The sequence below is a fragment of the Telopea speciosissima genome, chromosome 8, assembly GCF_018873765.1.
Source record: "Telopea speciosissima isolate NSW1024214 ecotype Mountain lineage chromosome 8, Tspe_v1, whole genome shotgun sequence".
Classification (NCBI taxonomy): domain Eukaryota; kingdom Viridiplantae; phylum Streptophyta; class Magnoliopsida; order Proteales; family Proteaceae; genus Telopea; species Telopea speciosissima.
The window spans coordinates 63140014-63165918 of record NC_057923.1 but is presented as its reverse complement, the minus strand read 5'-3'; the positions used below and the strand labels follow the sequence as shown (position 1 = coordinate 63165918).

At 38.5% G+C, this 25905-nt stretch overlaps 1 protein-coding gene, 1 long non-coding RNA gene, 6 other non-coding genes and 1 pseudogene across 8 annotated transcripts; 1 reads left to right on the top strand and 8 right to left on the bottom strand.

Moving 5' to 3' along the window:
- On the top strand, window positions 1–4587 carry LOC122670927 (annotated as a pseudogene).
- A 1396-nt stretch (window positions 4588–5983) lies between these two features.
- On the bottom strand, window positions 5984–9976 carry LOC122670926 (ABC transporter I family member 20). Its single transcript, XM_043867969.1, has 7 exons — window positions 9755–9976; window positions 9494–9627; window positions 9213–9332; window positions 7367–7462; window positions 7105–7257; window positions 6946–7023; window positions 5984–6625 (listed from the first exon to the last, which is right to left on the bottom strand). The coding sequence occupies exons 1-7, from the start codon at window positions 9924–9926 to the stop codon at window positions 6386–6388; spliced, it is 993 nt and encodes a 330-aa protein (XP_043723904.1). The 5' UTR covers window positions 9927–9976; the 3' UTR covers window positions 5984–6385.
- Window positions 9977–12419: 2443 nt separating this feature from the next.
- Window positions 12420–12579, bottom strand: LOC122638418. Its single transcript, XR_006329421.1, has one exon. It is a non-coding gene; the product is annotated as a U1 spliceosomal RNA (small nuclear RNA).
- On the bottom strand, window positions 12420–15678 carry LOC122670930. The gene is made up of 2 exons (XR_006334288.1): window positions 15512–15678; window positions 12420–12470 (listed from the first exon to the last, which is right to left on the bottom strand). It is a non-coding gene; the product is annotated as an uncharacterized LOC122670930 (long non-coding RNA).
- Window positions 13569–13763, bottom strand: LOC122638440. Its single transcript, XR_006329437.1, has one exon. It is a non-coding gene; the product is annotated as a U2 spliceosomal RNA (small nuclear RNA).
- On the bottom strand, window positions 15480–15640 carry LOC122638431. Its single transcript, XR_006329429.1, has one exon. It is a non-coding gene; the product is annotated as a U1 spliceosomal RNA (small nuclear RNA).
- Window positions 15679–18174: 2496 nt separating the features above from the next.
- On the bottom strand, window positions 18175–18370 carry LOC122638438. The gene has a single exon (XR_006329436.1). It is a non-coding gene; the product is annotated as a U2 spliceosomal RNA (small nuclear RNA).
- A 2924-nt stretch (window positions 18371–21294) lies between these two features.
- Window positions 21295–21455, bottom strand: LOC122638478. Its single transcript, XR_006329470.1, has one exon. It is a non-coding gene; the product is annotated as a U1 spliceosomal RNA (small nuclear RNA).
- A 1182-nt stretch (window positions 21456–22637) lies between these two features.
- On the bottom strand, window positions 22638–22833 carry LOC122638437. The gene has a single exon (XR_006329435.1). It is a non-coding gene; the product is annotated as a U2 spliceosomal RNA (small nuclear RNA).
- Between the last annotated feature and the right edge of the window lie 3072 nt (window positions 22834–25905).

Below are 25905 nucleotides of genomic sequence, written 5' to 3'. Positions count from 1 at the left end.
CTTTGCTTTATGCTTGGATCTGCTCTGCTCTGTTCAATTATCTAGTCCATTGAGCTGTTACTATTTGAGTTCGAATTGTTGTTTGTTTTGGTTTATCGATTTGCGGAATTTAGGTTAGATTTTACTTTCGTCGGATAGTCTTTTGTATTTGTGTTTATATTACTGAACTCTGCTACCTGTTATGTCCGATCCACATTTTTATTGAGAACATGTTTTTTGTTTGCTCGATTTATGCGTTTTTATGCGTTTGAGGGTTGGTTCGATATTTTTTAATGAAATTTTCTAGTTGAATTTCTTACGGGATTTATTGATTTGCCGTCCCAAGGTTGATGTGAATTGCAATTTTTGTTTGAACGTGGAAATGGGATTTGGATGACTGGACATCTTGGTTGATCTGTTTCACCAAAAAATCTGAGTTGATCTTAAATATTTGTATTGGATGCATAGCTTATCAATGTCTAATTCATCAAGTGAGATCTAGTCATCATTACGTAATGATTTTGCGTCGTGTTTGCGCTGTTGGAAGATTTTATGAGTTTACTTTTGACAGGTAGTGTTAGCTAATGTAAATATTTCCCGTTCTATTTTGGCTTTTAGATGATGATGATGATGACGATGCTGATGACGTTGACGATGAAAATGATAATCTTTTTCATTTTTTTTGTTTGAATAAACTATGGCTTGTTTATGTGAATTTTGTTTCAGGTTAATATTATGAGTTAGTTGAAATGTTCTTCCTTTTTTAGAAAGAATTGTTCTAATGCGTAGGACTGGTCTTCCATAAGAGACATTTTGCATTGATTCCTGATTTGTTTCTTGAATTCTTTACTCTTTTTTTGGCTTAAAAGAATCCGTCAGAGATTTTATTTTTGTCATTGCTATAAATATAAAATTACAGCTTTTCCATTATAGATTTCAAAGATAATGTTTGAAAGTCTATGTTATACCCTGTTGTTCAAGTTGTAGTAAACTGTGCCAAGGTAGTATCTTCATCCTTTGTATACCCATCAACCTTACATAAACTTGTTTATGTTATGCCCTTTGTAAGGATTTTCCGTTTATACATTTGGAGACGCTATCCATTGGTGTACTTTGCATGTTACCTTCTTGCTAGTATGACATTTCACACAGAATCCTTGAACATTGCATGGATTTTTGAGTTAGGATTCTTTTTGCTACCAGATACGAAGATGGGGCTGTCTTTCACCAAGCTTTTCAGCCGGCTGTTTGCCAAGAAAGAGATGCGTATTCTTATGGTGGGTCTTGATGCTGCGGGTAAGACCACCATTTTGTACAAGCTCAAGCTGGGAGAGATTGTCACCACCATTCCTACAATTGGTATGTCCTATTTTGTTGGCTGTCTAATTCGTAGTAAAAAGTATTTTATCATTTCTAAATTCGTGCCAGGCATTATTTGCTGTTTTGGCTTAAAGTTTTCCTTGCATCATTAAAGAGTTGAATTAGAAATTGCTTGTATTAACTATTTCTCTTGGTACCTTAAAATTTCAATGTAGAAATTCATTCATCTAATGGGAGTTTGGGAGTGAGTGAAATCCATTCACGATTCTGTTATCTTGGTGTTGGTTTATGTTCAACCCCTGGTTGAGCTGGATTAACTTGTCCCATTCCTTTTCTTGGCTAGACATCAGGATCGGGTTCTAAAACATTCTTAATGACAACAAATATGCAGTGATGTCCTCTTCTAATATAAATTCATGATCCATAATCATTAGTTTTCTGATTAACCACACCTTATTTACCACAGATTTGTCATGTACAGATCTTATGTTGCACCTATACACTAGTCGTGTAACTATGGTCACTTTGTGACTTTGTTGAAGGACATCTATGGTCTTGTCTTGTCTTTGTTTAACTTGTTGAACTGTTCTTGTATCAGGGTTTAATGTTGAAACTGTGGAATATAAGAACATTAGCTTCACCGTCTGGGATGTAGGAGGTCAGGACAAGGTATGTGGTTGCATCATTATATCAGGATTTTGGTTCTTCTGCTTTGTTTTCTTTCTTCTCATTTTCTTTAAAATAAAAAAAATATGGAATATTGTTATCACTATTAGGCAAAAGGTTATTTGTACGGCCATGCATGGAGACAATAGGAGGGTCGAAATGACCAAAACCCAATCCCCTATTTGGCGAATCATTGATGCACGAAATCTCCTGTGTGTCAACCCCTTTCCCTTACTTGTTGGGAAAAAACTATAGACTGAGGATGTAAAAGTAAGATAACTAGATGTAGGTTTGTGCAAATTATTCCAACTAGCACGGTAGCTGGCCTACTAGTTGGTTTAGCTCAACATCTGCATGGGTTTCTCACTTCATGCTCAAGAGCATTTAGATGATGTTTTGATAAGACCATTTCAGGATGGCTTCCGAATTTCCCATTGCATTGTCTAAAATTATTTAAGAAGGATTTTTTTTTTATAAAGCATTAAAGTCTAATTATTTTTATGCACTGCTACTGCAGACAAATGTTTGAAATTAATTCTCTTTAGAATTGTTTAAAAACTCAGAATGCACAGAGAGACAGTCTTATTGATCCAGGACTATTCTTACATGTTGCTCAGCTGACTAGGCCTGTATATACTTCTGCAAAGTATTCTTGCCACTACAGAGATTTGGCAGAGTGACATTTGAATGGTCTTGCAACTGGGGCTTTTGCTTTAAAAAAAAGTCTTAAATTATATTCCAATCTTGTATGATATTTGCTTTTGTTAATTAGCCTGCTTATGGAAGGTCTTGTTCTGATTAGATGTCCTTTTTCAGTACTCTACACAAACATAATATAGATGTAGTCCCTGTCACCTTTGTCTTTCAATCCTTCCTCCTGTTTTACGAGGGAAGATGATCCATGTTGTGGCAACTATTATATTTAAACACATTGATAAAAGGTGTGATCATATGTACCATTATTTCAATCAATAGTTTTGTTATAAAATATATGTTAAGGGCATGTTTGTCTTATAAATGTGCATTTACTTGTATGTGTGACATGTGCTTACTAGTTTAATGCATGTAGTTGTTTGTTAGAATTAGCATGCTTATGGACGGTCTAGTACTGATTTGATTTATTTCCATCAGCACTTAACATAATCATAAGCTAAATTTTCTCATGCCACCTTGTCTTTTCAGTGTTTTCTTCAGTTGCATGGAGAAATGACTATATACATTGTGGCTGACATGTCAAAAAAATTTCAGCAATGTTTTGTATATGCTTGTTTACGTCTATAAAAACTTTACTTTCTAGGTATATAGATAACAAGCTTATGGATTTTTTTAAAGAAACTAACATGCTTATGGATGGAATGTGCTTGTTAGGGATCCTTCCATTATCATTATCATGAGCATCTTCCAAAGTTGCCTTGTCCTTGATAGTTGAATCTTCAATATTATTTTGAAAGCTTCTTCAATAACTCACTTTGTTTGAAGAATACAGATTAGAGACCCTTGAAAAAATAAAGTGATCTATCATGAGACCACATGTTCTAAATAGCCGACGGTCTGGGAATATCCTCCTAGACTGTCTGTTTAGGTTCTCTTTTTCCTATATTATTTACTTGGCTGGCCCTAAAAAAATTTTTTGATTTCACTCTTCTGTGTGTGCAAATGTAGATTCGGCCATTGTGGAGACACTACTTCCAAAACACACAAGGTCTTATCTTTGTGGTTGACAGCAATGATCGGGATCGAGTTATTGAGGCTAGGGATGAACTGCATAGAATGTTGAATGAGGTAACAGAAAGCTTCAAATGGATCTTTTATTCCAAGCTGGGCATCCTATTGATTGGTTTTAAAGGAACTTTGTTGCATATATGTCGTTTCATAACAATAATTCCTATTTGCCCTTGATTATTTGTCGTGGGCAGGATGAATTGAGGGAGGCTGTGCTGCTTGTGTTTGCAAACAAGCAAGATCTTCCTAATGCAATGAATGCCGCTGAGATCACTGATAAGCTTGGTCTGCACTCACTCCGCCAACGTCACTGGTAAAATAAACTATATAGCATTGATCTCTCTCTCTCTCTCTCTCTCTCTCTCTCTCTCTCTCTCTCTTGGGTAGAAATAATTTTTACATTCCCCCCCCCCCCACCCCCCAAAAAAAAAAACAAAAAAACAAAAAAAAGGGTCCATCGTTGATGTTTCTTAATTCCAGACGATAAGATATTTATCTGGTCTCCTCATGTCACTGGCAGGTACATCCAGAGCACATGTGCCACTTCTGGGGAAGGGCTGTACGAGGGACTGGACTGGCTGTCCAATAACATTGCCAACAAGGTTGGTCCATATTGAAAATTGTTTTATGTGATCCCAGTAGTATGCAATTCAAAGTTGCAATAAAATGTGGAATTGGTTGAGCTTTTTGTTCCTTTCTGATTTGCATTTTTGTTTTATTGCAGGCATAGAATAAGGGATGTAATTTTCAGTGATTTTTTGGGCCTGCAGTCAGACATGTCGGAGTAGAGACAGTTACTATTATTATCTTGGTTTCTTGGATTTTCCCCCCTTATATGTTCTGTTTAAAGTGATATGTTTATCCATTCTCTCACAGTTTATGGTATATACATTGGTTTTTTTAGGTCCCAGTAGTACAAAATATTTGGAAAAAAAAATCATTGCAGCTGGAAGTGAAAGTTAAGATGAACCTGTCGCTGTATTCGTAACTTTATTTTCTAGTAAAATTATACTAATGTTTACTGCACTCTAAGTTACTGCAAAATGACCACAACCATAGAGGGAAAGCTCTGAACTCGAGAATCCCTTTTATCATATCCTGGTACCCAGATTTAATTCACTGTCACTGTGTGGCTTGCATTTGTTGTTGAAGAAAAAGCGTCAGTGGAGTTTGAAGCACTCTTATCAGGACAATAGGTTTGCTGGGTTGCTGAAACTACAGAGCTTCTCCCAACTAGTGCTTTCAAGCAATGTGCAAAACACACATTGGGTAGAGTTACTCTAGGCAAGTATGTCAAGAGGACATAGTATTCCTCTGGCAAAACGGTCCAGATATTAAGCCAAAGTAGTCAGCTCTCCCTTGATATACTCTCCTAAGGTTTCTAATTCTCCAATACTGACAGAGATTCAACCGGTCAACTCATTATCTGGATACTTTGTCCCTTTGTGGCAATAGCTGGAGAAACAATTTTTACTGAAATATCACAAGTCCATGGAACTTGAAACTCTATACCCCATGAAAAAGTAAGTCTGCTCAAAATCAATGAAACGTATCTCTAGTAGCAAGATAGATCCTCAATTTTATTGAATCAAAAACTCTCAAAAACATTGATTTTGGGTAATCTTTCTTCTACCCATTTCTAATTTTAAGGTTTATTCCAATTCCAGACCAATTCTGACCGATTCGAATTGCTGGAAACTTGTGGTATCCGATCCCAGGTTGGTATAGTTGAACCATGACTTTGGAAGAGTAATATGCTCCTCGGTTGGCAGTAGAGTATTATTTTTGAAGCTATTGGATTGTTTAATTCATCTATTGTGGATTCATTTGGCAAATCGTACAACTTTTAAGAGAGAGAATCAATGAAGCATGACAAAAGTTGAGGGTTTTCTGGAAATGATAGAGGACCACCTTCACTAAAGAATAGTGAAAACACAGCCAACTCTAATGAAATGTAAAGAAACTTGGTAACAGGACTCAATAAAGCAATACATTTTGAACATCCTGAAATTGCTTTGGATTTGCTCTGACTTATGTAATTCGAAAGCCCATGTAAGTGGCTGCTAATGAGCAAATAGATTGCACTTCGATCACAATCAATGAAGCATGACAAATTCCGGCATTGACAAAGTTACGAGGCACAGCTCAAATCATTGATAGGCACCGCTGGGTGCTGACGATGGGTTACAGTACCCCAGTTCACCCCCTCGCCCCTGAGCCAAGTGAAAAGTTGCCTACACTCGTAGATCTGAATCAAAGCGGGAAGTGAGAGTAGCTTAACATCAAGTCAAAAGCAGAATCTAAACCAAGAGATTTTTGTGGCACATAGTGCAAAACACTGTTTGACAAGATTAGATCCATCACACAAATTGAGAAAACTGGAACCCTCATTAATGGAATTACTAGCAATACAGAAATCTATATATCTGTTTTCTTTCAAGAGCTGTTGCTGATTACAACTTTTCCAGTACCTTACATATTGTAACCCACCCCCCATAACACAAAAAAAGAAGACAGACAAAATCCACTTACATGGCTTAAGAATTAACAATCCATCAGTGGATGCAAATTATTCTCCTCAACATAAAAAATATTGAATAGTTTTTCAATGACATCAGCAGTAAGTAACAAATTGATCCTAACAGGTGCAACTCCACTGACACCAGTCTACTGATTGATATGTTATGTGCTAAAGCCACTACTGTCTCAGAATGCTGTTTGAGCTGTAGAAGAAATTCTCCTGACCTGCTACAGTAGAGTGAAGCCTCCCTGCCGCCCAACCATTGTTCATTGCACGAGCAACACTACGAGCAGGGTCCCCAGTCACTCGACTTCCCTCGACTTGCTTTTCAAATTCTGAATAACCACTTGCCTTCCTTTCTTTCCTTCTCTTTCTCTCTTCATCCCTCTCCTTCCTCAGCCAACTCTCCACGGTTCTCTACAAGTCCAAACCACATTGACAAATAGAAGGTATTCAAAAGACAAGCTGAACTGAAAAAAGGAAAAAAGGAAATTGGCTGGTAGTACAATGAGACATGGCCTTTGAAAGACAATTAGACAAATCCCACAAGGGGAGTAATCCAAGAATTTATACAGAAATAAGCAAAGGGAATAGTGAAAGCAAATTATAGTCATCCATACAGTGAAAAAATTCGAGATAAGGTGCATTAATATCTTAGAATATCATGACATCATGATTCCATAATTAAAATGTGATTGATGAACATGCTTTGGCATTCAGAAAGGAGAATAACTAACCATAAGAGACAAACTGCTAATCTCCTTAACCTTTTGCATTGGCATTGCTAATTGTAACTTCCCATGTGCAACATAAACCTGGAAGAACAATTTCATTATAGGAGGTATGGATACTGGAGTTGCAAACTGAGCACCACCACTTAAAAAAAGAATTCATACAATATGTGATGGCCAATCCTCAAGACCGTCGAATATATGGGTTGCATATATAATTGTAGCACCTCGCTCTTCACATTCCTTTCTGAGGAATTTCAAAAGGTCAGCCCTTCCTAGCACATCAAGGTCAACTGTTATCTCATCAAGAAGAAGAACCTACAGAAGAAGCATGACAAAGTGTTTGTTATATACCCTTACTAAGAAGATAAAAATGAGATTATAAGTTAAAATTTTAAATGTTGCACAAGCCAGTGAGAGAAAATACCTTAAATGGTTTGAGGAGACCCATACAAATTTGTACCCGTCTTCTCTGACCATCAGATGCTTTGTGCATTCTCCATGACAGGTCAACATCTAACACCTACACTACCCAAAAACCACTGCCTAGTCAATATCCATCGAAGTTCAGGAGACAATGATACTATTTTATCTTTCCATTGTACCAGTTGGAAAAATAGTTCATAACATGAGGATGGCTTCTAGAAATCTATCTGCATAATGCACGGACATATACTGCAGAAGGTTTTTCATGGAACATATACTACACAAGAATGGGCGAGCCTTGGTGCAACGATTAAGTTGTGCTATTGCCACGTCTTGGCTGCAGGTTCAAAACTTGGAAACAACCTCTCCTGCGAAGCAGGGGGTAAGGCTGCATACATTTGCCCTTCCCAAACCCTGTAATAGCAGAGCCTCGTGCACTGGCACACTCTTTTATATAGTACACAAGGTTGTAACTAAGTTCTCCGAAAATTGAAAAAACTGATTCTAACCCACAGCTACGTACCCCATTATGTTCAATTTCTACCTTTCTTGACAAAGCCCTAAAGGAAGAGCATGGGGCCCCAAATAAATGTTCTCCTCACATTTTTTTGCTTTAAATAAAAAATGGGAGTGTTCTCTAAGCTGGTCGGGTAGGTAGCCCACGTCCTCTCACATCATGGAAAGGGCATACCCAGTGCACACCCTCTCACATCATATATATTTTATTTTCTCTCGCCTAAAAATCAATAAAAAAAACGTCTGTGAGGGGGCGTGGGCTACGTCAACTGTTCAGAGACACTTTTCCCATAAAAAATATAGTAGCCCTCTACAGGGATCTATTCAAGTTGCTTCAGGCTGGATGCCAGGAGGAGGGACAGGAAATTATAAGAATGGGACATCAACCTCCAACAACAACAACTCAGCCTTATCCCAACTAAATGGGGTCGGGCGACATGGATCTGTTCAAAACAAAGTAGGGAAAATCGAGGTCCTCACAAAGGGAAAAGAAAGTAAGAGGAATGAAGAATAAAAATGAACAAATGTGATAAGCAAAGTGAGAAATGAAAAATGAAAGCTTAGGTTTAACACATGATTATAATGTCATATTGACATCAACCTCCAAAGGACATTATAATCACGTGTTAAACCCGTTAAACCAATCTATCAAGAGGCATTCGCTTAATAAGCTTAGGTACGCACAATAAATTAAAAAAAATAATAATAATAATATTTGAATCATATGTTTCCCATGAATTTGCTTGTAAATCAGTAAGGTATGCAGAACATTAGCTTCTTAAGCTACTCTTGCAGTAACGGTGAAGGGAACCAAAGCAGAAACGGATACAGGAAACAGGGATGCAGCTCTGAATTTTCAGAAAGATGCAAAGATACAGACATGTATATATTAAATTAATTTTACTAAACCTTAGAAGCATTAGGGTAGGACCATGATGAAAATGGTTATGACATTGCTACCACTACCTATTTTGAATCGTATTTTTTTCTCAGTATGTATTCAGATATTAAGAAATTAAATAAAATTAACTTGGAGAATAGATCCTAATAATGGTAATATAACTTAAAACTAATTGGTGTTTCTCAATTAGATGTTTGCGCATTGATTAGCTTCTAAATTAATCAAATACGCAGGGCAGTTTACTATCTTATGAGCTATTTTTCCAGATAAGGATAAGAACAGTCGGACACAGATATGAATATGAGAAACAGGAGCGCTAGGTAGCATTTTCAGAATCTATGACAGCTAAGACATCCTTAAAAAAACCCCAAGTTCAGTGATAAAAAATGAACATAACACCTTGGAGGCTTGGACATAGAAGATGGGGTACCTTAATGAGTTCAGCTCTCCTTTGAGGATCGATACCTGAAACCCCAAATATCATTTTCTCTGCAGAAATATCCATTTGAATGGGAACCTCAAAGCCAGCAAATGCAACATCTCGCTTCCACTGCAAAAAAATATCTCCACACTATAAGAATTAATTAAATAATGATCTTTCCTTCCCTCTTCTTCTTCTTCTCTTTTTTTTTGGGGGGGGTGGGGTTGAGGGGGTTCCCCTAATTACAGAAATAAATGAAACTTATAATAGAGAGAACGGAAGCCGAGAACCTCTCCGCCGAGATAACAGAGATCGCCCGACGACGTCAAGGCGGTGTCGTGGAAGGCGGATCTGCCAAGAACACGAACCATGTGAGGCTCCACCATGTGTTTCCCTCCCAGTATCTTAAGAATCGTTGTTTTTCCTGCAGCATCACCACCAGTAAACACCAGATCATAAAATTAGAAAGAATATGGTGGAGAGAAGAAGAAATTAGGATGAGAATAATTAAAATTGGGAGGGATCAAGAGAATAGGGGAGAGAAAAGGGACCAGCTCCATTAGAACCGACGAGAAGGCAACGTTGGCCGGAAAGGAGAGACAGAGAGAAGTCTTCGATCAGAGGGGTTGATCCGGGAGGAGGATGGCCATCGATGCCGGGATACGTGAACCTGAGATTGTTGATCTCCACCATTGGTGTCCTCTCCTCCCCTTCCTCTGACATTTTTGTCTCGTACTACTCAATATGACTTTGGAAGTTTCTCTCAAGTCTCACGTAGCAGAAGTAGTTATAGTACAAAGCTTGCAAGCTTTCGAGGGGCGATGGCGACTCAAGATTTGAAGACTCGGCAAGCCGAGTTGCAGACTCGGCCATGTCGACTGTGAATGAAGCAGAAAGCGTGGCATCTTCTCACCCATTACACTTTTTTTTTTTTTTTTTTGGTAACATCTCACCCATTACACTATCTCATCTAATTTCATATCTCTCTCTCGTGGCATATTTTAATCCATCGGATTCTCTCACCTAATATCACTAGTGTCTCCTTCGTGAGCAACGTTGCGGAGTGTACGTTCAGCACTCAACACTTATTTTTTTTTTCACATAATAAAAAATAAGGAAAATATTCTCTGTGATGCAGCGTAGCCTGTGCAGATCCGAACAAAGTATGGAGTGGATTTTTCAACTCTTAAGGGTGGGTTAGGGCTGGAGCTTACATTCTTGGAGTGTACAGGCCTGAGATCATGGCTGGGCCAGACCAGAGTTGAGGCCTTGGGCTGAGCCCGGCCCAACTATAGGTTATAGTGTAATGATGATAGCATATTTATTGTGTTACATTTTAAGCTCAATTTAATTTTAAACCAATGAACACAAGAGATGAAAATTGTATAAATTCTATCTTCTGGTTAGATGTTCTATTTACAATTTGCATGCATTTTTAGATAATTAGATGTTCTAGTTGTAAATAATTATGCGTTTATACATGTGTTGAGTATATTTAGATAAGGCAAATGGATTTGTGTAACAATTTTTTTTCTTTTAATAGTCAGATAAATTGACCTGAGATAAGGATAATTCTCACTATGAATTAGGATAATTCTTGAAAATATTAGGGTCAGCCAAGGTCGAGGTCAATAAGGGTCACCCCGGCCCTAAATGGCAAAACAAGGTCAAGGTCAATTAGGGCAACTGGGCTAGGCTGAGCCTGACAGGGTATGGCCTAGGTTGAGATTCTTAGGCCCATAGTTAAAACCAAGATAGGCTTGGGCTAAGATAAGGGTATCGAAGGTTAAAAAATCTGGCTTATTGCAGCCCTATGTAGTATACATCATGGATTTTAAACTTGGGATCGGGTCGAATGGATCCACACCGATATTGATTCGGATATGAATTGGTAGGAATTGATCCCAAAAATACTTTTGAATTGATCCTTTAGATCTGAAGCCCAACGATTTGGTCCTAAAAACCCTAGAATTGGCTGCTCCGGAATGTCTGAAATCCTGATTGGTCACAGAGGACAATGATGTGATTCCAAATGCTGATTTTGATTTTTGTAACCATGACATATACACATATATGTAATTAAGTACAGTGACTCTCTCTCTCTCTCTCTCTCCATTGTCATTGGGAGGGGGGAGCATGGGGGAATTCTCCCCACACTAGCATTGTGGGGAACCCTCTACCTATTTATATTGGGATTGAGTTCCCTCTCAGTTGCATAGTATACGGTAGCACCTCCTTGTGTTGCTCTCTCTCTCTCTCCTTCGTTCATTTGAAGCAATGATTTTATTTGTGAAAATAGTGAAATGTCATCATTAATTCATATCTTATTTTCCAAGGTTTGAAATACACTTTATTCCAATTAGGTCAGAGGGTCATGTCTCATGTGGATTAAGAGGTTCTCTCTTCACCATGATTTCAGTATCATTTTTATCAGATGTCTCCGAAGAGACTTTCAGTATCATTTTGATATCGGCTGATCCATATCAGTATGATACTAGATCAATATTAAATTAAATAGAGGGTAAAATAAAATTAAAAAGAAAAAAAATACTATTTGATCTTGTAGCTCTTGCGCTTAGACTCAAGAATGCATGAAGTAATCGTTCTACACCCATGGAAATAAAAAATCTCATCTATGTTGATGCCCTTGCGGACGCACTCATTGACCCCCGTGCTGATGCAGGGTATACACACCCAGATAGCGATATGTTGCCAAAAAAACAAATAGGATTTGTATTGATACCTTCGAGTGCAAAACATCCAATACCTAAAACCATGGTCTTCACCTGTGTGGGAGAAAGGATACTCAATCCTTTTGAAAATAACATCTTGAATTCCTAACAAGTAAATGTTGTTATTAAACATGCATGTGCTTCTGAGAATTGAGATTAAGGAAATATCCCTTTTCAACTCAGTGGCCCTTCTTATACAAGAAATGCAGATGGCAATCTTCAATGTGAACATCTTCCAAAGCATTAAGAAATCTGTGACTCGATCCAATTTTAACCATAAAATATATTAGATTCCTTTAACTTAGATCAGAGTCCTCTCTACAGATACCAAGTTTCAAAACCTAACTACCACAAGGAATCTCCAAAAAGCTTTCACTTACTTGTGTTGGTAGGGGCCGCGCGAACGCGTCCTCTCTACAGATACCAAGTTTCAAAACCTAACTACCACAAGGAATCTCCAAAAAGCTTTCACTTACTTGTGTTGGTAGGGGCCGCGCGAACGCGTACCCCTCTGCCACAAATTATGACGTACACTCTCCCACTTGGGGAGATGTTAGGCAGGCACCCCTCCCAAGTGCAATGGAGGTCACCAACCTAGGCAATGGGCCTTCTTGATCACCCATAAACCCCGTCCAGGTAAGTATGTTCTAACTCTATATCCTTCCCTTATTTATATGCTTCTCTTCTTCATTCCCTTATGAATTGATCGATGTGGGACTTAAAAAAAAAAAACACCTCATGTTACCCATATTACCCTCCCTATGTGGTCCCTCTTCTTCCCACCAATGAAAATGACTGAAGCATATCATATTTTGGTTGGTTGCACATAAGAGTTCTGATCATCTTCTCTTACACTGCTTATTTATTCTATCTTGGGCTGTGATATCATTAATGTTGGAACCCGATGGATAGTGAAAGAGTTTATCACTTTTATCATATCAAACAAAGTCCAAAGAGAAATCTAGTTTTGACATTTAATAGACAGAGTTTAGACTTCACGAGGTGTATTGGATGATAATTGAGCTTTGTTTACGAGGAGAAAAAGAAAAAGAAAAAAAAACGAATTGGAAGTGTGGTTTGGACAGGTTAGTGGGAGCTTCAAATTGCAGGTGTTGCACTTTTTAACCTTTTTCTTCAGCCTACAAGCTTTCTATAGCTTACATTACATGTACCTCCTGTGAATGAAAGAGAACCATCTTTAAACAGTTAGGTTCCTCTCCGACATGGTTTCAAAAATTGGAGTTGACCTCTCAAATCTGATCTAGATCTAAGGGTGTCAAAACCTCGTTCAATAACATGACTTGATGGTACGATATCGGTTCCTTGACAGTTGTGGTCAATCAAAATCCCAAATACTCAAATATACCCAAAATTCCTTTATCATATATATAAGGGGATACCCAATGCACAAGGCTCCCACCGCTACAAGGTCTAGAGAGGATCATAATGTACACAGCCTTAACCCTTGTTGTGTCGCAAAGAAGCTATTTCCAGAGATTGCACCTTCCCTTAGCCTCATATCACACCTTAACTAACCTGTTTTAGCAAGTATAGTTGGACAACAAAAGAAAATTTTCTCAGCTACTGTAGAGATCAGATCATTATAAAGGTGGAAGCTTTGAATATTGTATTAGTGGGGTGCGCCGGGCCCTTGCAGTAGTGCAACGCATGGGCGACGCTCGAAGACCCCGGCAGCAAGCTACCGTGATGGGCTTCCCCCTTAAAAAATTAATTTAATATCATGTGAGTCGATGACCCACGTATCAGATATTAAACTGATAAGAACAGATACTACACTTGATCTTAGCCAAAAGGCCGAGAAAGGTATGCTTTGTTATCTGTCTCTGTTTTCCTTTTATAAGCTCTCTCTTCACATCCCTCTTCCCTCTCTTGCCGATGTGGGATTCGGTCAGTATTCACCTCCCCTGTTTATGCACTCTCTGATATCCCCAAACCCAAAACAAGGTTTGCTCTCTATGTTTCTCTGTGCACAAAAAAACTGTGTTGATGCCCAAGGGTGGCACTTAAAACATGAATCCTGTCAATCACCTCTTGTATATGTACCGGTCTAAACAGTCCAACAAAGCATTAGTCTCCTTGCTTCAGGTACAAGTGGATAACTACACATTTCCTTGGGTAGATCAACAACACTTACTCTAGAACACTTTCTCTTCTCTCCAAATAGCCCTACTTGTGGCCTGGCCAAGTCAAAAACTGAAGAACTGCTACAAACCACTGGTGTAGTTGAATGCAGAAATGACAGAGTGCTCTTCTTCTATAGGAAGAAGACTCCAACCTGTGCCCATTCTGTGAAACATATTACAACTGTGATTCCTACTACGAGGAACTTCATGACCAAGGGCTTAATGCTCAAAAGTGTGATTGGAGCCTTTGTAATGTTAGATTGTAGTTAGTTTCTATTTTATAATGTTCTAAAATAACCTCTATTTTGAAAAAGTCTTAAGTTATAAGGGATTCTTCCAACCATACGTAGGGGTTTCCCATTTTTGTGATTGTTATGGAAGTTATAAATAAGAGAGAGACCATAAACCAATTGAGTTATTGAGAAATTGGGTTTTGCCCTCTTTGGTTCAGTAGTGAATAAGCTGTCCTTGGACTGTGCTGATGCAGCTCCAGCCCTATTGTGATTAAGCAATAGGTTGGGATTGGTGGTGAAGTCATTCCCACAGGCCTTGGTGGTGATCCAAGAGTATATCCCCCTATCCTTTCCCTTCTCACCTTCTTCTTCTTTAACCTTTCGAGTTTTCAGATCAGATTACTTGATCTCAAGTTCTATTGACAATTCACTGCCCCTAGTACTACTTCCCTTGATTTCTATTCTCTACAAATTACTAATTACTGATGTACTTGCTAATTCTGTTCATCTGAGTGTCCTAACCTGATTCTTTGTTTCGATTTTGGGTATTATTTGCTTCCTAGATGCTATTTCTGTTGGGTACTGAATCTGACTTACTATTATTCCCTGTTAGTTTCTAATTTCAGTGAAGTAAGTAATTCTTTGTTTCTATTCCTAGGTACTTCCAGCGAAGAAAATGGCCAAGGAAGCATTATAAGTCAGTAACTGCAAGCAACTCCAATATAGATAGTATATTATGATTATCAAAAGGAAAAGAAAACAAAAAGAAAGATTGATCCTCCATTATCAGTTTGAAATATACACATGAATTATGTGTGAGAGACTCTTTAATATATGTCTTATGCATACATTCATGCATTAATGAAGATCTTTATGGATGAAATTGTCAAATCTAATGGTTAAAAATCAGTACTTTTCCACTTAAAATGTAAAATAACAAATTAATTAAGAAGAAGCCTCCCAAGTCCCAAATTGGTTAATGGCCTTCTAACAGGTATGGTAGAAATAGTACAGCAAATGATAGCTGAGTTGTTCATAGACAGCCCTTTCCAATTCCAGACCTATCAATGTAAATCACGCTTCCTCAACCACAGATCCATTAAAAACAGAGAGCCATTACATTACCACTCAGATGAGGAAGTTTAAAAGCTTTAGATTATGGAAATGGTAGGGGCCGCACGAACGCATACCCCCTCTACCACAAATTATGACGTACACTCTCCCACTTGGGGAGATGTTAAGCGGGCACCCTTCCCAAGTGCAATGGAAGTCACCAACCTAGGCAATGGGCCTTCTTGATCACCCATAAACCCCGTCCAGGTAAGTATGTTTCAAATTTATAGTCTTCCCTTTTTTATATGCTTCTCTTCCTTCATTCCCCAAGGAACTGATCGATGTGGGACTTAAAAAAAAAGACACCCCTCATGTTACCCATGTTACCCTCCCTCTGTGGTGTCTCTTCTTCCCACCGCTGAAGTATATCGTATTGATCGAAATCTAGTAGTAACAGAGCAGAATCGGTTGGATCGGTCACGTTAGGATTCTTAAGACTTTGATTGCATGTTAATTGAGCTTTGTTTTGAAGGATCTTAAGGGAAAGGAAGCAGTCAAGTTACAAGGAGAAAAACAAAAACCCAATTTGGAAAAGTTTGTTGCTCCATTCTATGCATTGGACGGATTAGTTTGAACTTCAAATTGCAGGTAGTGTTGCACTTCTTAACCCTTTTTCAGCTTACCTTACATATAACCTTGTTAATGAAAGAGGGGATTGGTCGAATCAACTGATTTAGATCAAGATTGGCCATGACCGATTCCGATTCTAGCCACCATTCTGAATCAGACGATTCTACGGTTTTGGGACTGGACCATTGGGTTTCAGATTGAAGGACCAATTATATGGTCTTCTGAACCAATTCTGATCCGATCCACAAATATAAGGGTGTCAAATGGGATGGTTTTGGGTAATTGAAAACGATTGCTAGTTAGGGTCATAAGGAGGCCCATCCCAAAAACATCTCATTTATTAATTAGTTTTAAAATTAGGATCCGGTCTCATTTAATAATGGGATGATCCGGTTCTAGTTTTTTAATTGTTATGGCTAGGGGTGTCAATTTTGGATCAGAACCAAACTGCACCGAAACCGGCCCGCTAGGAACCGGAACCGACCCACCCAATAGCTTATTGGTCCGGTTCCGGATCTACCGATAAGTTATTGGTCCGGTTGTGGATCTACCAGAATAAATTCACATCCTAACCCTAATTTTTAAGACGACTCAAGGTCATGAGAGCTAACGTCAAACCCTTTTATTTTTTTAGTTTTTCAATTTGCCTTGTACCACTTATGTCATATACTATTTTACCAAAGATTTGGCTGTAAATTTTTAAAATCCATTTAGGAATGCTAACTTAAGAACATACCTTAAAATAATCCTAACTTATGAGAGTGGTGGTGTTCCTACTCATTAATTAATACCAAACAAGAGGTAATATAGACTACTTATGCCACTTATGTGATTTGAGGGGAAAAAAAAATGAATCACATCTCAAGTGAACAAAATTAGTGTCTTATTACAATATTATTAAATATGTGTAGAATGTGTTAGGGAATTTTTTTAAAAAAATTTTGATTGGACTGCTTGGAACCGTTTAGGAACTGAAATCGGCCCACCCATTAGTTAATGGTCCTGGATCTTAAGTTTGGAACCGATTAGCTTATGGTCCGGCTCTGGTCCTGACCCCTTAGGACTGGAACCATTAAGAAACTAGACCGATAGCCCAGAACCAGACCAATTGACACCCCTAGTCAAAACCTAGTCTGAACTATATCAATATGAGCTTATTGGATCATGTTTCGGGCTGGGGATTTGTGGCACCCACACAATTAGATTGCACCGAAACCAAAATTGATAAGACCGAACCAAAGTTAAAAAACCTAAATGACACTAAAATCACCTGATAATAAACAGACAGCAGCTCAAAATTCATAAAAAAAACACATTTTTTTTATATACTTATTAACATATTTACATGGTACATTGAAACTGGTGAAACCGAATTAAAACCGACCCAAATTGACCGATTGGCACCCCTAGTTATGGCAATTAATTTCTTGAACACTCAAATATGTCTAAACTTTTTAAGTATACGAATAATTGATTTTATATATATATATATATATATATATATATATATTCCTAAATATACAAATAATCAAACATCAATTTTTAAGCATGTTAAATGGGTCGAAAATTTTCCGGGACATCAAGCATCTTTGCTCTTCCTTTACCTTGGCCCGAAAGGCCCTATTGTTTGCGAGTATTGATAGAATAGCCATTGTCCATTCCTTGGCTTCATGACTTATGTAATGCTAAAGCCATTGCTTGTACTCATTTTCCCTTTCAATAAGACTCCCTCAATCCCTCTTTAACCCCCCCCCCCCTCCTCCCTCCCACCCAAAAAAAGATGGTCAATCTTATTAGTATTTAATAATAACAGTTAACAACATAACTAATAATCCTTAGTTTTTCTTTATAGTTACAACAGAACTCTTATATAAGTCATAAGGGTGTTAATGTGTATTGAGTATCAAAACCGATTCTATATAGATATAAGATATACGTACCAAATCTTCGTTTCAATATTGTATTGATATGAGATAGATACCTGTGCCAAATCGGTATTCAATAAGATATCATTATGGGCTATGGAATGTTGATATAATTCTACAATACCAAATCGGTATTTAGTAGCAGGATGGTGCGCAATGTACCAAACCAAATCCCTTATTAACATCCTTAATTATAACTAGTATATCTTTTAAGGTAAGCCCGTACTACTCGACAAGTATTAAACTATGAATTGGTGGGGTGCGCCAGGCCCATGCAATAGTGCACCGCATGGGCGACGCTTGAAGACCCCGGCAGCAAGCTACCGTGATGGACCTTCCCCCGAGAAAAATTAATTTAATATCATGTGGATCGATGATCCACGTATCAGATATTAAACTGATAAGAACAGATACTACACTTGATCTTAGCCAAAAGGCCGAGAAAGGTATGCTTTGATACTTGTCTCTGTTTTCCTTTTATAAGCTCTCTTGACAATCCTCTTCCCTCTCTGGCCGATGTGGGATTCGGTCAGTATTAACTTCCCCTGTTTATGCATTCTCTGATACCCCCAAACCCAAAACATGGTTTGCTCTCTATGTTTCTCTGCATCATTCATTCACTTATATCTGAACGCATCAATCAAGCAAATGTACTAGAAATAGTTTAGTGAACAACTTACTTTTACTTCCTAACTTGTCCACTTCAGATTTTGACTGCTTCAATTCCTTTAATATACTGTCAAACCTGTTCTTCTCATCCAAGCCTACTTGAAAAACTGAACTTCATTCACCCTCTTTCATCTGGCTAGAGACATCTTTAATTTCTATTAAGACCTAATCCCTTCTTTGTTGTCCATTTTAAAGTAGGAATAAAATCAAGAATATTGGGAAAGCAAAAATCTGGATCATAAATAAGCCTGTATTCACCATCATTATATGAGCTGAGAGGTCCTAAGAAAACAAATAACAGTTATAACAAGAGAAACTGTAACGATTATCGTTACAGAAAGGGGAAAATAAGGTTGCAGAAGGGGAAGAGGAAGAGGAAATGCTGTCTTCGAGGGCACCGACCTCCTAGAAAAAAGGGGAAGAAGAAGATAGAATGGAGAGAGAATTGATATTTCTTCATTGCTCTTTACAACCTCTTGCTTTACATTATATATCCAAATTCTAGAAAATTACCTATCTACCCCTAACAAACTAACCCAACACAAATTACCCATCTACCCCTAACAGAATAACCCAACACAATAACCCATCTACCTATGATCATAACAGAAACCTTTAGAATTTATCAAGAGAGGAATTAAAATATGGTCAACTGTGTTAGAGATCAACCCAAAGAGGAGCTTTACAAAAAAGAGTGTCGATGCCCAAAGGTGGCACTGAAAACATGAATCCTATCAATCACATCTTGTACAGGTCTAACCAGTCCTGCATAGCATTAGTCTTCCTTGCATCAGGTACCCTAGAACCATCACTTACCCTCGAACTCCCCCCTCCCCCTCTCTCCAAATAGCTCTACATGTGGCCTAGCCAAATCATTAAATGAAGAACTCCTTCAAACCATTGGTGTGGTGAATGCAGGGATGACTGACTGACTGCTCTTTTCGTTTTTTTTTTTTTTTCATTTTTTTTTTTTATAAGTAAGCCCAAAGGAGAGTTGAACTCTTGAACTCTTACTTCACTGTGAGGTGTTGGTCCTTGCCAACTGAGCTATCCCATTGGGGTTACTGAGTCCTCTTCTTCTAAAGGAAGAAGACTCCAACCCACTCCTATTCTGTAAACGAAAATTTAAAACTGCAAACTCCAGCCAGTCATCCTTCAAAACAGAACGCCTTGAAATTTTCAGCAAATATAACACACTACTTAAATCAGTTTTCCAAAGAGAACACCTTAATTGAAAGTCCCAGTAAATCCAGAATAAAAGTAATGAAAAAAAAGAGAGTAAGAGATGATCCACTGTTTGCACAGGATGTTAGGACGGCCGTGCCAGACGCGTTCTGGACACTCAGAGCATCGCATGGTTTAGAGTTTCACAACTGGACCTTAATTTTCTTTTCTTTTCTTTTTTGTGTTTGATAATTTGCTTCTATTTTGAAGCAAGACTGAAGTTATAAGGGATTCCTCCTATCATACATAAGGGTTTCCTATTGTGAAGCAATAGGTTGGGATTGGTGGTGAAGCCATTCCTGCAGGCCTTGGTGGTGAATCCAAGGTTATATCCCCCTATCTTTTCCCTTCTTCTTCTTCATGTTCTTTCTAATCTTCTTCTTCTTCAACCATTCAAGTTTTCTGACCAGATTATTAGTACCAAAAAGGCAGTAGATTCATCCCATTGATCTCAAGTTCTATTGACAATTCACTGCCTCTTTTCTATGTTCTGTTACAGCAGTACTACTTCCCTTGATTTCTATTCTCTACAAGTTACTAATTGCTGTTGTGTACTTGCATTCGACCAGCAGATTTTGCAGATCTGATCCTTGGATCTGAAGATATTTGGTTTCTTAAAAATTTAAGATCTTGGTTTCAATTTCCTGTTGTGAGTCACAGACCAGAATCCAGCCATTGGATTCCCTTGAAAGTTTGAGAATTTTTTCTCTTGCTTGAGTACTGCCTAAAACCAGAAGTTGAGCCATTCTTAGATTTCCCCTAAATCTGGTTTTTCCTGGATTGTCCTGAGATCCTTACCTGTGGGTTGCATCTGATCCTACTTTAGGTTAACCAGATTGCATTAGGAAGAATTGTTAGTCTTTTACCATAACCTTTATTTCCTTACTGGGGATCTGCTCTTGGCTGTCATACTTAAATTCTACTCTGATAATACCAGCTCTTTGAAGGCACTTCTACTAAAATTCTATGGTAATTTCCACTGCCATGCATGTTCCTCAGTTGCAAGATCCAACATTTCTCCATCATCCTACATCACACCCACCACACTAGTAGCCCTGGAAAACAATTGATCTGATCTACAACTTCTATTGACTCACAAATGGCCTTGTATGTTCCAACAGTAATAAGTATACTAGAAATAGTTTAGTGACCAACTTACTTCTACTTCTGTAGATCCATGCCTCCCTCTCCCTTGCACAATAAAAAGCAAATGATAGCTAAGTTCCTAAATGCTTGATTCTTGATCAGTTTGTTCATACACAGCCCTTTCCAGACCATAAAAAAAATTACGAACATTCTGCTGCCAAGAAACAAAAGAGTCGAGATTCTTCTTCTTCAACCACAAACCATTAAAGAGAAACAGAGCTAGATGAGAAATTTGAAAGTTCTAGACTATTAGATTTGAAAAACTAGAGGGGGTTAAGACAAAAGGTAACATACCATTCAGATGACAAGGATTAAAAGTTTAGTATTTTGAAATGGTAGGGGCCGCGCGAACGCGTACCCCCTCTGCCACAAATTATGACGTACACTCTCCCACTTGGGGAGATGTTAGGCGGGCACCCCTCCCAAGTGCAATGGAGGTCACCAACCTAGGCAATGGGCCTTCTTGATCACCCATAAACCCCGTCCAGGTAAGTATGTTTCAACTCTATACCCTTCCTTTTTTTATATGCTTCTCTTCCTTCATTCCCTTATGAACTCATCGATGTGGGACTAAAAAAACGACACACCTCATTTTTGTTCTGGATAGATATATTTTTCTTAGTTGAAAACACACACTTCATGTTACCTCCCTTATAGTGGTCTCCCCCCTCTCCTATTAACGAGATTAACTGAAGCATATCATTAGAAGTAAGTATTGAAATCCCCTATGGACTGGGGTTAGCTCTGCAAATGTGCAGAGCTATGTGTAGTGTGGTGTAGTAGTAGGCACTTCTAGGCTTCCTTATCGGCCACTGGATCACTCTAATGCTTCAGGTTCTGTTTTTTTTAAGTGTGCTCTTCGCTTTGTCTAGGAAAAGGTTAAAAAGAAATACCTGATGTAAGAGAATCAAACGGGACAGTTCAATATACAAGAACCGTCTCATTTATTAAATGGTCCAAAAACTAGGATCGATCTCGTTTCGTTATGGGATGGGCCGATTCAAATTCCTTAGTAGTTATAAAAATCTTGAACACTCAAATATGTCCAAAATTTCTGCATATAAATAACTTTGACAACATCAACTCAGCCTTATCCCAACTAAATGGGGTCGGCAACTTATTCTTAAATTTTTTGTATTGGGGGTAATCATAATCGTCCAATGAATTTTCACTCGATGTCCTGGTGAGAACCCCCTCCTCTCACTGCCGAATCCTATGTCTGTCCGTCCTTCAAAGGTCTAACGAAACTCCACATGGGTCATTTCAACCAACACCGCTGCATCTCTCCCTCATCTCCTTGGAAGTCGAGAGTAACATTATTTACTACCATCATTGGTTAGAACTGGTTACAAAGCTGGGAATCTCAAGTCTACAATGAATTGTGATTATGTGAAGAATTATTACAAGTTCCTTGCGATTATGTGAAAAATTATTACATGTTCCTTGCTATGTTTGATGCTGAATTTAAACCAACCTAGATTTCCTTAAAAAGGATGTTTGTGTTTTGCTAGAATTTATTGAATAAAAGCCGCATGTATTAGAGTTTCACAACTGTAGATACCTTCCTCCACCATGGTGATTTCCGCTACTGTAGTCCTTGAAGAGCCTTAACCGCAAAAAAGGAATGATTTCTACATCCGATAGTAGACATTTAAATGTAAACTTTCACTTTGTATTAGTGGGGTGCGCCAGGCCCGTGCAGTAGTGCAACGCATGGGCGACACTTGAAGACCCGGGTAGCAAGCTACCGTGGTGGGCCTTCCCCCGAGAAAAATTAATTTAATATCATGTGGATCGATGATCCACGTATCAGATATTAAACTGATAAGAACAGATACTACACTTGATCTTAGCCAAAAGGCCGAGAAAGGTATGCTTAGATACCTGTCTCTGTTTTCATTTTATAAGCTCTCTCTTGACATCCCTCTTCCCTCTCTGGCCGATGTGGGATTCGATCAGTATTAACTTCCTCTATTTATGCATTTTTTTTTTTTCCATATATCATTCACTTCTGTTTTCCATTGAATTTCTTTAATATATACTGTCAAACCTGTTGTTCTCCATCCATGCCTACTTGAAAGATTGAACATCACCCACTTATGTCTGATTAGAGGCATATTTAATTTCCATTAAGACCTAATCTCTTCTTTATTGTCCATTTTAAATTAAAGTGAGAATAAAAACAAGAATATTGGGAAAGCAAAAATCTGGATCATAAAAATAAGCCCTTATAAATGATCGATCATTGTATGATCTCTTTTAAAGATTAGCTCAAAGTGGAGTTTTATAAAAATAACAAAAAAGTGTTGATGCCCATTTGTGGCACTCAAAATATGAATCTATCAATTATGTCTTGTACAGGTCTAACAAGTCCTACATAGTATTAATCTCCTTGCAACATGTACAAGAGGTAAGTATACATTTTCTTGGATAAGGAAACAACACTTGTTCGAAGAACTTTCTCCTCTCTCCAAATAGCTCTACATACCAAAAGAACATCGAGCCAAGCAATTTGAGATGGCCTCCAAATCAGGAAATGAAAAACTACTTTCTTTTTTTTTACCCTGAATATTCTCTGGGACCCGGGACAGCCCCTACGATTTTATTCCATCTTTCAAAAATAATAGGAGTACAAGAGGGGGGGGACTTACCCGCCTTACCCCAAACCCAAGTTGACCAGAGGCTCAATCGCACACACTCTAACGCTCCTATCTGAGCTCACACCCACCCTTACATGATTGGCAATCTTAGGATCTAATAACCGGGAGACCAATAGCGTCCTCATGAATAATTCGCCGCAGCTCATGAGGCAACCGAGATTCCCCATAGAACGTGGAATCCTTCTTCCAATCACAAGCTAAATTTGCCAGATAGTCTGCAGCCCTGTTTCCTTCTCTGAAGGTGAATTCTATCACTGGTTTAAGAGCGCTTACCAAGCCTAATACTTCCTGGAACCAATACCAGGCCACCGTTCGCCTGGAAGAATTGACACCACAGGGGTTTTCCTGACATAGCTCTCCACAGCCCCTTCAAACGCAACGCCCTTGTCATGTCCTCTAGGTGTCGAATTCCCAACCCTCCTTCTGCGAACGGTGCACACACCTTGCTCCATGCAACCCAATGGTGCCACTTTCCCCACTCCGAATGACCCCACAAAAAGTCCGAGCAGATTCCATTGAATTTTCTTAGGATTATGGTGGGGAAGTCCAAAGAGGAACTAACATGAATCGGCATGGCAACCCACAAAAACTACTTCAAACAACTGGTATGGTGAATATAGAAATGCTTGAGTGCTCTTCTTCTAGAGGAAGAAAACTTCAACCAGCTCCCTTTATGTGAAATATACCACAACTGTGTATCCTTCTAGGTGGAACTTCATGACCAAGGGATTAATGCTCAAAGTGATTGCATTGCTCCACCCTAACCTATCAAATTGATGTAATTGTCACCAAAAAAAATAATACTAATTTATGTAATGGAAGTAAAAACTCCTCTTGTGGTACAAATGAACTTGAGCAACAACTAGATACTACAACACGCTCCAAATGAATATCGAAGTAATGATGGGCTAAGTCATGCCACGAGTCATTATCCTTAAGATTGTATTCACCCTTTACAGAGGAAAAGGGTTCTCACGAATCAATCCCCAAGATGAAACAACCCCTTAGGTAGTTGTTGCACTCACATATTGAGCCACGTCAAGACACTCTCAAATCATGCATAATCAACCAACAGATTTGAAGAAGAAGCATTTTCAAAATAGAGAGAGAGAGAGAGAGAGGAAACCCGTAACCTAGAGATGAGAGAGGAGAGAGAGCTAGCCTTTTTTTCAAGGAACCTTACTCTTGAAGTTTTATTACTATGTAAATTACCCATTCCTCTTTTCACAAGCAATGCGGATGGATCCGGCTCTTCTTCAACGCATTTGTGTGCCGCACGATATGCAGTGTACATCGTGCAGCTGGGGAGCTCTGGGCACTCCGATCCATACGCCAGCACACATCTTGATGTGTTGGCGTGTGGATCGAGGCCTCCCTAACTGCACAATGCACCAGCACACATCTTGACGTGTTGGCGTGTGAATCGAGACCTCCCTAACCGCACAATGCACCAGCACACATCTTAACGTGCTGGCGTGTGGATCGAGGCCTCCCTAACCGCACAATGCACCAGCACACATCTTGACGTGCTGGCGTGTGGATCGAGGCCTCCCTAACCGCACAATGCACCAGCACAGGAGAGGAGCCCAATCCATGCGGAACTATACATTTCTCACTCCTCCTACTTTACAAAAGCAATATGGGAAAAGTAAATCATTTAAATCTTGTGGAAGACAAAAACAAAGAAAATCAAAGAGATATTTTGATACTTATTTTTTCTTTGAAATTCATTTAATACAACAGAGACAGAGAGAGAACGTTCAGAGGATCTCTTTTTATTCATTTCCCCAATAGAAATTCAGAATAACCAAAATTGCATCAGATGCTTTGCCCCAAACATTACATCTCTTTAAAGATTCTTTTTATCCATTTCCAGTGCGATCAAAATACAGTTAATTAAAACAAGTTTTGTTACGTCCCCTTGAGGTAGAGATGCTCGTTAATTACAAGCATGAACCTGGAACTTGGAGCTCACTTCGAGGAAGAAGGAAATGAGGAGAGAGAGAGATGGTGTGGACAAAGCAGAAGCTATAAAAGAAAGTATTCTATAAGAAAAGTTGGGTAATATTACATTGAATCACCACAAAAAAAAAAGAAGGGTGAGGTTGGGAAGTAGGCCCATAATAAGGCAGACAGGAATACACTTGGCTCTTAAAATAAAGCGATCTTAAGATCCTGAAAAGAAAGTATTTTACAGGGAAAACCTTAATAAACAAAGACTTGGCCTTTTAAAATTTTAGAACAAACTAAGGAAAGCAAAGGCAATTGTTCTTTTAAGGTGGTTGG